At 36.6% G+C, this 14,812-nt stretch overlaps 1 protein-coding gene across 4 annotated transcripts in view; it reads right to left on the bottom strand.

The window, feature by feature from the left end:
* arhgef18b (rho/rac guanine nucleotide exchange factor (GEF) 18b) overlaps positions 1-12,954 on the bottom strand; it is a 73,012-nt gene extending 60,058 nt beyond the window's left edge. The window contains exons 1-2 of one of the 4 annotated variants that reach the window (XM_083558999.1): positions 12,582-12,954; positions 539-645 (exon numbers count right to left, since the gene is read on the bottom strand). In XM_083558999.1, coding sequence (XP_083415125.1) covers positions 539-598 — 60 coding nt within the window. In that variant the 5' untranslated portion in view covers positions 599-645; positions 12,582-12,954. Of the gene's footprint in view, positions 1-538; positions 646-8,354; positions 8,516-12,581 lie in introns of those variants that run through there. The other 3 variants (XM_083558998.1, XM_083558996.1, XM_083558997.1) reach the window with 3 other exon arrangements.
* Positions 12,955-14,812: the final 1,858 nt, after the last annotated feature.

Below are 14,812 nucleotides of genomic sequence, written 5' to 3'. Positions count from 1 at the left end.
AACCTTCTTCTCTGCCTCTCCCTAGGCCTCAGTACCCTACATCAGTACCTGAGTTTACACAAACCTTGTGGCTGAGTGAGCACACATCGCCACAAACCCACTCCAACATCTAGTGGAACATCTTCCCAAAAGAGTGGAGGTTATTAGAACAAAAATTGGGACTAAATGTGGAATAAGTTGTTCAAAAAGCACATGCCAAACTTATGGTCAGGTGTGAACACAAACTGGTGTTAAAATCTCTAAAGAATGATGGAATTTATTTCATTTGGGAAATATATTTTACAAAACAATCAACATAGGTCATTTCTTTGCAAGCCTTTCTTGCAATGAATTCTGCTTCTTTTATTTGCAATTCATCTTTTTCTTTCTGTTTTGCTTCTCGTTTGGGGTTTTAGCTTTGTGATTTTATTTGTTTGTTCATTCTCATTTGTTTTGCTTTCATTTTGACTTGAAATCAATGTGGTTAAGGACCGTGCAGCCTTACTCTAGTTTGGTTTATTAATACTAACACATTTATCCAAAAGGTGTTTTATCTCACCTGATCCTCAGTTGTGCTGCTGAACAAGCTGTCAGGTGAAGGTGAGGAGGTAGATCTCATCCCTGAGACCGGAGCACTTGGTCGTGTACATGGTTTATTCTCTGAAGCTTAAAAAAAGAAGGATCAAAATCTTTTTACTAATATGAAGGTAAATCATCTACTGATTGCACTCTGTATATACACTTGTGTTTATAATAAAGACAAATTATTAATATTATATATATATATATATATATATATATATATATATATATATATATATGATTAATAATTCTATCAATTTAAAATCAAGTAATTAATTGGTAACTGGCCACCAAAAAAAACAATCCATCCATTCACTCATTTCTCTTATATCAATTAGCCTATTAATCTTTCTATCTATCTATCTATCTATCTATCTATCTATCTATCTATCTATCTATCTATCTATCTATCTATCTATCTATCTATCTATCTATCTATCTATCTATCTATCTATCTATCTATCTATCATTTCATCTATAAATCAATCCATCTTTCAGTCTGTCCATCCCCCATCCTTTCATCTATCAAAAGATCCAATCTGTCCATCCTTCTATCTGTAAATCCATCCATCCATCCATCCATCCATCCATCCATCCATCCAACCAACCAATCAATCAATCAATCAATCAATCAATCCACCAAATAAAATTTAGCACATGCGCATTCATCTGTTAATTGACTAATCAGATTAAGAAATTAACAGATAAATAGTACAAATGGCAAATCATCAACTAACTACAGAAATCAGATTTTAATCATTTGAGTACAAAAGGCCATGTGCATTAGCAACAACTGCTTTTATGTTGCCATTTATCAAATATTGATACTATTTTGGTCAAACATGATTTTTGTGTTGTTCAGACTCAATCAACAGTCCTGATTCTTGATATTAGTCCAGAACAGATTTATTAAATGACTGAAAGCCCCAGGCGAGAGAACACACAGAGACGTGGTGAACTCACAAATTTATGTGTTCATTTTAAATAAAAAATACAGAGTCATGACAGGGAAAAAATCAACCGTTAACCAATCAATTGCTGTGTGAACAAATGTGCAGATGAAGTTCAACTTCTTATAAGGATTTCTTACAAACAAACCCTGGATTTATCTTGTTCCTGTCTTTGGAAAGAAATGTTAGGACTGTTAACTATTTGGCTGTTAATGTCTTTGGTGCACCTTCCAGCTGGAGGAGATTAGGAAAGGAAATGGAGAAAGACATTTTTAATCCCCAGAATATATGGCATGTCAAAGGTTTAGAGACACAATCAATTAATCAATTTTTGAGAGACATATGTATGTCCCTTTTGTCAATAACCAATCATTTTCAATCTGACCATGCAAATATACAAATGTGAAGATGTTCCACTTTATTTTCATTGAAAAATCAGCTTTATACACTTTTAGTATCTGAACATCTGAACTACTTTTCCATGCCTCTTGTAAAACTTGTAAAAGGTGATCTTCACTTGTTGAAGATTTCTTTCTGGCCTTGTGATCCATTTCATCCCAGAGCAGTTCAATAGGATTTAGGTGCAGTGACTGAGCAGGCCATTTCATGATAGATAACACTCCAGTCTACTGATGAAGAAAGTTTGAGAAATTGCATGGTGTTGAAGTATAGAATGGTAGCCATGTTGGTCTCCAACTTTTTCCGCTCCAAAACAACCCCAAACCATTAAGCTTCTTGGCTCTAAGGCAGTATGCAAACATCATCTTTCATGTTCTCTGTCCTACAGTTAATAAGTTCTTCTGTTAGAGCCAAAATTTTTAAATTTGAACTAATTTGTACACAGAACTTTCTGTAAGTCATTCAGTTTACAATTCTTGTGTTTTGCCTTTTTCTAGTTTGTTGCATATAAATAAATGGAGCAAGCATTCAGGTCCTTAACATGCATGCATAGGGAACATCTTTGTATGACAAACAGGAGAAAAGAGTATTTCAGAATTTGACCTTGCTGTGACCTTGAAGCTATTCAAATCATCTCCAAAACGTAATCAATTCATTTCATTCATCAATTCGTTTTTGGACAATTCCAGACAAACAATCTAGCACAAATTTTTGTCATGTTGCAGTAGAAAGAAGGTCAGACGAATGAAAAGGTGGAAAGACAACTGGAAAACGTAATGCATCTGCAGTATGAGTGATGGGGTGTGTTTATACGTTTATTTTTATTTTTTTTTACCTACTTAAGTATTCTCTTCTAACACTGATAACCTGATTATCAGCTGGTACTGATAGCTTTTTTTAATTTAGTTTATTATTTTTTTGAAATAAATAATGCACAACTCTTTTACACAGAAATTACATACATTGTTAATATAATTAGAATAATAAAATATCAAATATAATAATTTCAAATACATAATATACAAAAATATTTGTTACAAGACTTCAGATATCCAGATATTTCTTACTGATATCCAGTCATCCATTAGTTGCTGCTGAAGGCCCAGGACTGTTTTTGTCTCTAATTATAAACCCACAGGATTTTTTGGACATGACTGTATATACAGTAACACTGCTATCCTGGTAGGCGATAAACAACAGCAGCCTGCTGTGTAAACTATAAAAGCATGTTTAAACTATCTTTATCCACGACTTATCTCTGCGTATATTCCATATTCAAACAGTCAATTAACGTAACACATTAATTAACAGGAAGTGGAAGTGCAGCTGCAGAATGTAAACATTGCCTCCTCAAGCCATTGTAGCGCAGAAGCTCCTGTTTACTTTGTGTGTTTGTTAGCGGAAATTTTTTTTTTTACAGCTCAGCTGGCCACCCTAACCTTGTGCAACATACAAAAACCACTGATGACTATTTTATAGAAAACAGTACACTCAAATTCTGGATTCTGATTGGTTAGAAGGTTTTAATACTGCATCCACGAATCACAGGTTTATATGAATGCATTGGTTTTAATATGCTAATATGCTAATAAGCTGCTTCTATAAATGTCAAATAAATGTCCCCTACAGATAACTTTACCACATCAACGGTTACGTGGAAATACTCGCACCAGCTGTTTCTCTAGAAATAGAAAATGAATTTGAACTTTTAGCACAGTCAGAATCCTGAATTCAACAGTGCTGTGGAGTACAATATTATATATTATCCCAGGATCCAGGTGAATTAGCCACATAGAGTTAGCACACCTTCCCCAACCTGTGATATGTACACTAGTAAATAGAGTATAGCGCTATTGTTAGCAAGTTCTATGAATGTTAAATATGCGATTTAGCTCAAGAAATGACTAAAAGGTCATTGGTGTCGTTAGGGACCTGACAGGTGTTTTTCTCTACACACTGAGCAATCACAGAGCACATTTTTATACACACCATGTACAGTCAGACTGTATAAATCCTCTTCCTCCATTCGCACCAAATCATAAACACCACTTCGTCTGTTTCAAGACCAGTCACTGGATCAGACTGTACATTCTGTTCATTTGCAATGTACTATTATGAATAGGTAATGGTTTATCCACTCTTAACTATACATATCTTACTAGATCTAAGGCCTTTGATACAATTTTCCATCAGGTTTTTTTAGATAGATTACTGCACCTATAGGTACTCTATAGGTATTACTGGTGTCCCTCTTACCTGGTTCAGATTCTATCTCTCCGGGCACACTCAATTTGTCTAACTTAAAAAGTTCAGATCATACTCCTCATATGTTAACGCTGGTGTTCCTCAAGGCTCTGTTTTGGCCCTCTTTTACTTATCATTTACTTACTACCTCTTGGTAATATTTTTTGAAACTATGGCATTAATTTTCATTGCTACGTGGATGACACCCAGCTCTATTTGTCCTACAAGCCAAATTGTACCCTTCTTTCCTCATCTCTTTTGAATTGTTTAGAAGAGATTAAATCTTGGTTCTCGTGCAATTGTCTCAAAATAAATATTGACAAAACAGAGGTTCTTCTGGTTGGCACCAAGTCCAGTTTGTCAAAATATAATAGTTTTTCACTTTATATTGATAGATATGTAATCTATAATCTAATCTAGTCTAATCTAATCTAATCTAATCTATAATCTCCTCATTGCGTCAGGTTAAGAGTCTGGGTGTTGTCCTTGATAGTACATTGTCTGCGTACTTTCATTTTTGGAACATCAACTGCCTTCGTCCGATCCTCACATCCAATTCCATAGATGTTCTTGTACATGCTCTTGTTACCTCACGCATTGATTATTGTAACTCTTTTCTGTTTAGGTTACCTCACAAACTTCTTTATAAACTTTAATTCGTCCAGAACTCAGCTGCAATTATAATTACCAGAACCTCCTACATCGAATATATCTCCCCTGTTCTTAATCATCTACACTGACTCTCAGATATTCCTCATCCGTTTCCCTCACTGTACCTTCTTTTCGTTGAGCCACTGTGGTGTTTTGGGCATTTAGCTGGGCAGCTCCTCATCTCTGGAATTTTCTTCCACTATCAATAGGAGATTGTAAATGTCTGACCACTTTTAAATCATGCCTCAAAACTCATCTGTTCAGATTAGCCTTTTCTGATTATTTTAACAATTAAATAGCAGTTTGGTGCTGTTCGATTTAATGATTTCACTGCTGCTGTATGGTGTCCTTGAGTGTTTTAAAAGACACCTTTAAATAAAATGTATTATTATTATTATATTATTATGATGACGATGATGATGATGATTATTATTATTTTTGTTATTATTATTATAATTTTCATCCATCACTCATCCATATTATTCATCCGTTCATCTCATCACAAACAGACAGACAGATATATCTGTCCATTCCTGCTAAAAAATCAAATCTGTTTATTTTTACATCCATCCATCCATCCATCCATCCATCCATCCATCCATCCATCCATCCATCCATCCATCCATCCATATATCTCTTTATTCAATCATCATTACATGTATATAGTGATTAATCTATCCATATCACTACAGCTTTAAATCTAACCATCCATCCATCCATCCATCCATCCATCCATCCATCCATCCATCACATCTATATTATCTATCCATCGATCTGTTCATTCATCCATTGTATCTGTATTCACTATAGGGCATATGGATATCTGATCATTATTAAAGCCTTCTGGAAAGTTTTTTGAAGTGTGACTATAGGCAGTGGTGATCATTCAGCAATACAACAATCCCACTGAAAGGTGTTCAGTGGGGTTGAGAGCAGAGATCTGTTCAGGACACCAGAGTCCTTTCAGTATAGTCAATCTAAGTCCATCTTTATACCTGCTTTGTCTTTGTAAAACTGCTTTAAAACAATGTCCAGTGTTAAAAGCACTTTGCAAAAAAAAATGTAATTGAATTGAATTTCTACATAGACAAACCATCTGTTAATAAAGCGTGCTTTGTGCACAGGGTCATCATCATGCTGGAATATTTCAACCCCTAAATTCCAGTGAAGTGAAACTGTAATGCAACAGCATATAACATCATTCTGTACAATTACATGCTTTCAATTTGTAGCAACAGTTTGGGGAAGAACCACATATCATGGTTAAGTGTCCATACAGCAAAACATCAATTTATCTTGATTCTTGTGTAATTTTCTTAACATTTTTATCTTATTTATCTTATTGTTATTGTACATTGTTTTCCCTCCTGTTAACCCGCTATAAATTCTTCCATATTTAGAAAGCTGTATCATGACCTTGATGCCCATCAGTTCGTTCTGAGTGGTGTTTATTAACAGATCAGATATGAATAAGATAAATCTTTGAACAAAGGCACTTCCTTTCTCTCTCTCTCTCTCTTTCTCTCTCTGTATCCCTGTGCTAATGATCATAACATATAAAATGATACAAGCCAGACCCCCCATAACCACCCCCCTCAAAATTCCCTCTGGCTCCTGACACCGGGTTGGTCTACATCTACATCAAACGTGCAGTATGTAAACCTCAACGCTACCATTCATGCACCGCGAGCCTTTTATGGGTCGACTCCTCACACCATATGTTAAAGCCAGAGAGAAAGGAGGGTTGGTGTTTTAGTGGCTCAAATGGAATAGCATGTTTACATGTATACAATTATCATATCGAATTGGGAAGAACTTTGTGGTAGTGGTATGTATGTGTGTGTCTGTCATGGGGAGTCATAGGAAGTCCCTTAATGATCATAATTTACTGCATTAGCGAGCATTAACAAGATTCAGTAAATAATAAAACACTTTTTTACTAATCTTTAAATGAGACATAAATACTAACCTTACACCCTGAGCTTAACCCCTAACTCCAAACCTTATTCCCAAACCCTAACTCTAACCCCTAACTCTACACCCTAACCCCTAACTCCCAACTTTAATGCCTAACCCTAAACCCTAATCCTACCCCCTAAATCCAAAACCTAATCCCTAACCATAACTATAACCCCTAACTCTACACCTTAACCCTGCATCCCAAATTAACTCCCAAACCTAATCCCTAACCCTAGCCCCAACACCACACCCCAACCTAAACCCTATACCTAACTCCAACCCTAGACCCAAATCTAGCCCTAACATTCACTTTAACCCCTAAACCTGGCCCAATGTCCTAACCCTACACCCTAACCCCAAACCCTAGCCCTAACATTAACCTTAACCCCTTACCCTACATCTTAACCCCACACCTAAGACCAACTCTAACCCCAAACCCAACCTAAACCCAACCCCAGCCCTAAACTTAACCCCAAACCTACCCATACCCTTAACCTCTAACACTAACTCTTAGCCTAATTATTCCCTAACCTTAACCCGTAAACCAACCCTAAGATCTAGCCCTAACTTCTAACCCCTAACCTGATTTATAGTCTTGATTATGTCCCATAAATATCTGGGTAAATTGATCAGAAATGACATAGTAAGACCATTATTTTACAAAATAAAAAAACAAACACTGTTGATGTCTAATTAAGTGTCTGATATAAAGTCAGTGATTTCACCTTTAATCTCACAGACTTTTCACTCTAGATAAATGTTTGCTGTTAAAAAATTATTCTCGACTTCCCTAATCTTGCAGTTCTTACATTACTAAGTTTAATATTCTACAATATTAGAATTGTTCTTTGGATTTAACTTGGGTTTTGGATTTAACTCCTGCCATTACTTTAATGTTAATTCCGCACAACCCGGGGGCTTCCAACCGTCAGTCTGCAGACGTGATTCTCAATACAACATGACCAAAGGTGGGATTAAATAAAATGGGGGTGACCACTTCTTCTTTCACTATTTATTACTTGTATCATGAGATGTCTGTAGGCACATGGCTGTCACATCGACCTGCAGCTGTTTTAACACACGCTGTGGCAATGTGTGAGTCATGAGAAGTGTATTGATGGTTAAAACCACATTTGTGCATTAAATGGCCGCTTGGAAGACAAATATAGTACATAAACATCATATAACGTTCCTAGAACCAGACATCTATACACAGCGTGAGATCCTCTGAGCTTTAAAAAGTATTTTAAATACACCACATGTGGGTTGGTTGCAATCTATTTAGATTATTTTAAATGTAAGAATATCTTCTATAATCTTTTGTGAAGCTTCATTAGAAAGCAGCACTCTGAAGATACGAATGAAATGACATTTGCAGAAAAATGTGTACAAATATTATTTTTCTCTAGCACTGGTCAAGATCTGTATTTTATGAATGCTGACAGCTGAGTCAGTATTATTATGTATTATAAATACATTTCTGTTGTATTTTATTATTAATAACTTGTTTTAAACTATTTTATTTTTTTAACATCGTATAAAATAAAAATCCAAATCCTCAGCAAAGTATCAAGAATAAAGAGTTTCTACCTCTTTTGAAAGACCATCGTTTCATCCAGAACTTGGAGAAGGAAGGCCAGGAGTGGTTGAGGAGAGAATCAGCCATCGAGAACACATTCAAGCAGTAGAGTGAGAAAAAAAAGAGAACCCTGATATGCAGCAGAGTTGAGAACCAACTGGAGCTTAGCAAATCATCTGATCCAAAGGGAAGGAGAGAGAGAGAGAGAGAGAGAGAGAGAGAGAGAGAGAGAGAGAGAGAGAGAGAGAGAGAGAGAGAAAGAGAGAGGGAGGGAAGAAGAGACAGAGAAAAAGAAGCAAGAGAGAATGTGATAGAGAGAGAGAATAAATAAAATAATAAATAAAACAGGAAGAGAGAAAGAAAGAAAGAAAGAAAGAAAGAAAGAAAGAAAGAAAGAAAGAAAGAAAGAAAGAAAGAAAGTCAGATAGTCAATACAGTGAGAGAGACAGATAAAGGGGAAAGAAGAGAGATGAACAGACAGACAGACAGACATAGAGAAAAACAGACAGAGATGGGGGTGTAGATGGAGAAGAATGATGCATTTTGGAGGCTGAAGTGCCGAGGAGGACATGGAGCGGAAGAAGAGAGTCTCCTTCTGACAGAATGAGGACAGGATAAATTCAGAGAAAACAGATTTGGACTGAAGTGTGTGACTCGTCACTTGTTTCTTTGAACCCAAAGCCAGCTCATATCTCACAGCCTTGACACCTTCGTACTGGCCAGGACGGAGTCAGGAGAGGAAAACTCCAGCAACACACTACTAATAAACACTAGCAGTCGAGAGGAGAATTCATACTAACCCTAACAGCCGTCAAGGAAACGTAGCAATACTGCATCATTGAGAAAAATGGCTTTAATAGGAGAATTGTGAAACTTTGAATTATACACTAGCTAACTGTTTGTAGCTTGTACTATCTACTATATTAGTAGGTAATAGCTAATAGCTACTAAATATCATAAATCTAGTAACCAGCTAATTCGCCAACTAGCTGTTTTCTCAAGCCAGTTGTTTAGGGGTGAATTAATTACAGACAATCTGTACGATGTAAAAGTTTGGGTAATGTGTCAAAGTCCCATAGCAACATAGAGGCAAAACTTGACTTGAATCATAAGTAAATTAAATGTAAAAGTATTTTTTGTAATTACAACATAATCCTAAGTGCCCAGTCATGGGTAAGTTAATAGTTAACCAATGATAAACCAATTTGCAATGAAGGTCATGTGCACATTGGCAACGAAAACAAAACCCAAATTAACATGCTAATTAAACTAGCTCATTGTGAAGAAGCAGAAGCGAGTGCTTCATTCTGTATGACTCTGTAACTAAGAAAAAAATGCTCCCAAAAAACCCAAACAAAATGAAGTAACATCTCATAGGATTATAGGGTAATGAGCATTATGACGGTCTAAATAAAACTTTGAAGAGTAAGAAGTGTTATTTCCTCTTAATTGACTGAAAGTACAAAGTATTTATTTCAAGAACTTGTACAAGAACAAATTGTTCAAAAAAATGAAATAAAAACTTTTTCACTCCTGCCTACACAACACTGTATTAGAGTAAAACCTTGAGATATGGTGTCTGCAACTAAAACAACATGCAGTGTGTTATGAGTAAATATACACTATGCAACAAAGTATTGGGACACCAGACTTTTTCAGTCACATGTGGATCATCCCCCAACAGTTACCACAAAGTTGGAGGCACACAAATGTGTATGATGCCTTTTACAGCAGCGTTTCCCCAACCTTTTTTGTGCCACGGACCGGTTTAATGTCAGACAATATTTTCACGGACGGTCTTTAAGGAGTGGTGGATACATACAACAAAATAAAATGATACAACCAGCATAAAAACTGATAGTTTCTAAATATAATAATAAACGTGAATCCACTGTGTTATTTTTCGTTAATTTTGATAGCTTGGAGGTTTTAATTTAGCGGTAATGTATTAGGTTTTTCCGACCGGAGCAGCCCCTTTAAGAAGGGAGCGGGATGGAGGTATGACATGTGATCAAGACAAGCATCTTGACATGGATCAAGAGTGAGTCAAAAAAAGATTTGGCAGAGAGAATCCGGTAGCTTTCCAAAATAAAACATAATTTAGAATCAGATAATAAATAAAACAGAAATAATGTAAGTTATGTATTCTCCCTGTGTGGCCCGGTACCAACTGCCCAATTGCCCAGGGTTTGGGGACCACTGTTTTACAGGATAGGATCTTATCTTCACTTGAACTTGGAAACCTAAACCTGTTCCAGCATGATATTGCTCTTGTGCACAAAGCCAGCTTCATGAAGATATGCTTTATATGGGTTAAGGTGGAAGATCTTGAGCGGCTTGCTATGGAGCCCTAACCTCAACCCTATTTAATATGTGTGATGTGTTGGGGTGCTATCTATTCCCCAGGCCCCCTCACCCTTGTGGGTGAATGAGCACAAATATCCACAAGCACCCTCCAAAATCTAGTGGAACATCTTTCCAAAAGAGTGGTGGTTATTATAAGATCAAATGAAGACTAAACATTCAAAGGGATGTTCAGAAAGCACATACTAATCTTATTATCAGGTGTCCACAGATTTCTGTTCATATAATGTATGGATAATTATACAAAGTACCTCTGTGTGATCACCTGGAAATAAAATATTAAAGAAAAAGTACAACCTCAGTGTGTTCTAGCATTAAGTGTCATTATATGTGACTTTTTTACTAACAAACACAGGACTTCTTGCTAATTGTATGTACAAGATAAGGAGGATAAACCATCCCAAGACATGATATTATGTAAACTATAAAATAACAAGTCTTTATCAGTCAATCACGAGTCACACAATAAGGAGACAGACACGATACTGATCGAGAAGAAAAGAAACCGAAAGAGAAATTCAAAATTGAGAACGAGATCTTTTGAAAAAAAAACAAGTAGAAGGAGCTGCGGGCAAACAAACAAACAAAAAAAAAAACAATAACAAAGCTAAAGCTAAATGTGTGTTCATTCACAACACTGTCAATCCCCTAAACTCACTCTGATCACTTTAACTATTTCTGCTTGACAAGAAAAGTGAAGTATTTACAGCTAATCAAAGAACAAAGAACAGAACACTTTAGGAAGTGTTAATCAGTTAACTGTGTGGTAGTACAAAATAATCACTACATTGTTGCCAATAACAGCACGTTATCTTTTATTCCACTTACACCAGCGTATTTAACAGACAATTAAAAAGATTTTCACTCATTGTTTTTTCTCAGTATATACTGTATGTACATTTTATGTTGGTGGAACGTCTAAGAACCAAGGACTGTATAAGTTTAGTGCCTATAAGTTTGTTCCTTATAAGTTTGTCCCTAATGAGCAAGTTAGTGGGAACTGGCAAGAAAAAACTCCCCGAGATGTATAAGGAAGAAACCTTTACTCACAAGGAAACCCATCCTCATCTGGGGGGCACCGAATGTCCATTCATTACAGAAAATGTATTTGTCCAACAAAGTTTGATTTGAATTCATTTATCTGTGTGCATTTACTCTTTCTTGTGGATAAGCAGTTACTATAGAAATGATAAGCTAATAGAAATGGCATGTAACATAATCCCTTTTATTGCATAGTGTACATAAGTCACAAAATATTCAAATCTAATGCTTATATAGACAAAAGTATTGGGACACCTGACTTTTCCACCTATTTGGGATTTTTTCCTAAACTGTCAACCCAAAATTGAAGGTTCAAGCCCTGGTATCACCAAGCTGACACTCTTGGGCCCCTAAACAAGGCCCTTAACCCTCTGTGTTCCAGGCGTAATGTATCATGGCTGACCCTGTACTCTGATACCAGGTTCTGAACCATCTGGTATATGCAAAGAAATTAATTTGACTCTGCTGTAATTTATATGTGACAAATAAAAGCTATTCTATATGAAGTGAAACCTGTTTGGATTTCAGTTGCAATTTCAATCAAACTATAATAATACAGATGTTATGCATGGGTGAGTCCGAGATGCTGCATAGCAATAAATATCTGTATTGGTTAAGTCACTATAAAGGTTCATGAATTTCACGGTAAGATTTAAGTGATTTATGACTTGACAAATTTAACATTTCCCACACAACAGCTTAATAAAGAGCATGCATGGTGTATTTTGTGCATACTGGACATGCAGTTCCTCTCTAAATGTCTATACCAACATCCCATTTTAATTGTGATTGACATGTACAGAGCTCATAATAAAGCAAAAAGTAATACTTACCTCTTTTATGTAAGTTCAAGGGGAAAAAGTTGAAAGATCTGGAAAATAAAGTCTGAAGTAAGAATAAAAAATAGTCCCTCAGCAGGTGCAAAGAAATACGTCTGCCAGTTATGCACACTGAAGAATGAACGATGTATCACTCATTGACTTCCTTCTTTGTATGGGGGAAAAAGCAGAGAAACTCCTCCCTAAATTATTTCAGAATACACACACACACACACACACACACACACACACACACACACACATTTTAAATTCTTCGGAAGTGGCAAAGTGCCAAAAAGTTGCTGACAGGCACGGGTTGTGTTAAAAAGGAGCTTCATTGGAGTGGTTTTTCTTCTCAGCTGTAGATTGTGTGTGTGTGTGTGTGTGTGTGTGTGTGTGTGTGTGTGTGTGTGTGTGTGTGTGTGTATGTGTGTGTGTCAGTGTGTTTTTGTGCTTCCTCAGACAAGTGAGAAGTGAATGCTGAAATGATCTGACATCAACTGTAAGTCTGTACTATACAGTTGCTGCTGGGTAGAAAGGAAGTAAGCGGCTTTGCACAAGCTTTCCATTTCTATCTAGCTGCACAACCACCAGCCTACACTGCATTCTAACTACAATAACACTTTCTTAAAACTGCTTTTATAAAGAGTTACTAAAATTGGTGGTTCATATCTTTTTATACCCGTGTGTCATTATTATGGGCATCAATGTTATCATTAATCTTAAGAAATACCACATGAGGTTATACTCGCTTTATGCATCCAATAAAATGCTCTATTCTCTAAAAAATGCCCCAATGCTCAATAATAATTAATTATAGACCAATAAGGCATAACTTTATGACCACCGATCAGGCATACTTTATGGCCATTGATCAGGCATACAAATGACCACCTGCCTAATATTGTGTCAGTCTTTTGGATCGGACCACATGGGCCAGCCTTTGCTCCCCACATGCATTAATAAGCCATAGCTGGTCATGACCCTGTCACTGATTCACCACTGTTCCTTCCTTGGAGCACTTTTGATAGATACTGACCACTGCAGAACAGGAACATCCCACAAGAACTGCAGTTTTGGTGATGCATCACAATTTGGCCCATGTCAAACTCTCTCAAATCTTTGTGTTTGCCCATTTTTTCTGCTTCTAACATTAACTTTGAGCACAAAATGTTCACTTGCTGCCTAATATATCCCTCCCCCACTAACAGGTGCCACGATAAAGAGATAATCAGTGTTATTCACTTTACTGGCTATAATGTTATGCCTGATTGTTGTAACCAATGTAGACAAATGTGCTGTTACATTCGGACTGGTCTGATCTAAATTCTGATTTTTAATAACAGCTTTTACATCTAGGAGACGCCCATATCCAGAGCAACTTACAATTACATCATTCTTACAACTGAGCAGTTGAGAGTTAAGGACCTTGAACATTTCGAACTACTGAACAATTACAAAGGGAGCCTCTGGTGTCATCACTTTGTTACAGTCGGAAGTAAAGCTAAGTATTTTCTGACAGAGGAGGTCATACTTTGTGGCTTCCTGGTTGAAAGAGGGTTTTTTCAGAAGTGAAAATTAAAACAGAGGTTGGTGACAGAAAGACTGTTTATAGCAGCTATCACGTAAGTGAGAATTGGAACTAACCTGTGGGTGTTCCAGAACCTTAAATATGACCAGTAAGCAAATATACATATGTCTTTATATACACAGTGCATTCAGATCCGCTTTACTTTTTAAAATTTTCAGTAAGTGCATACGTATTCATACCCTTTGCAACGACACTTGAAATAGAGCTCAGGTGCCTCCCATTTCTTTTGATTGTTGCTGAGATGTTTCTACACCTTGATTAGAGTCTACCTGTGAAAAAGTTTATTGATTGGACATGGTTAGGAAAGGCACACACCTCTCTATAGGAGGCCTCAGAGCAGACAATGCATATCCAAGCAAAAACCAAGCTACGAGCTCAAAGGTACTGCCTGTAGAGCCAAGAGACAAGATTGTTGCTAGACACCGATCTGGAGAAGGCAACAAATAAATTCTGCTGCACTTAGACTTCCTAAGAGCACAGTGGCCTCTATAAATCTCAAATGGAAGTGTGCCACAACCAGGACTCTTCCAAGAGCTGTTTGCCCGGGAAAACCGAGCAATCGGTGTGACGAGCCTAAGTAAGAGAAGTGACCGAGAACCCGATGGTCACTCTGACTTAGCTCCTGTGTGGAGATGGGACAAAGTTCCAGAAGCAG

This window comes from Silurus aristotelis (assembly GCF_946808225.1).
Source record: "Silurus aristotelis genome assembly, chromosome: 13".
NCBI lineage: Eukaryota > Metazoa > Chordata > Actinopteri > Siluriformes > Siluridae > Silurus > Silurus aristotelis.
This window is presented reverse-complemented; position numbering and strand designations above follow the sequence as displayed.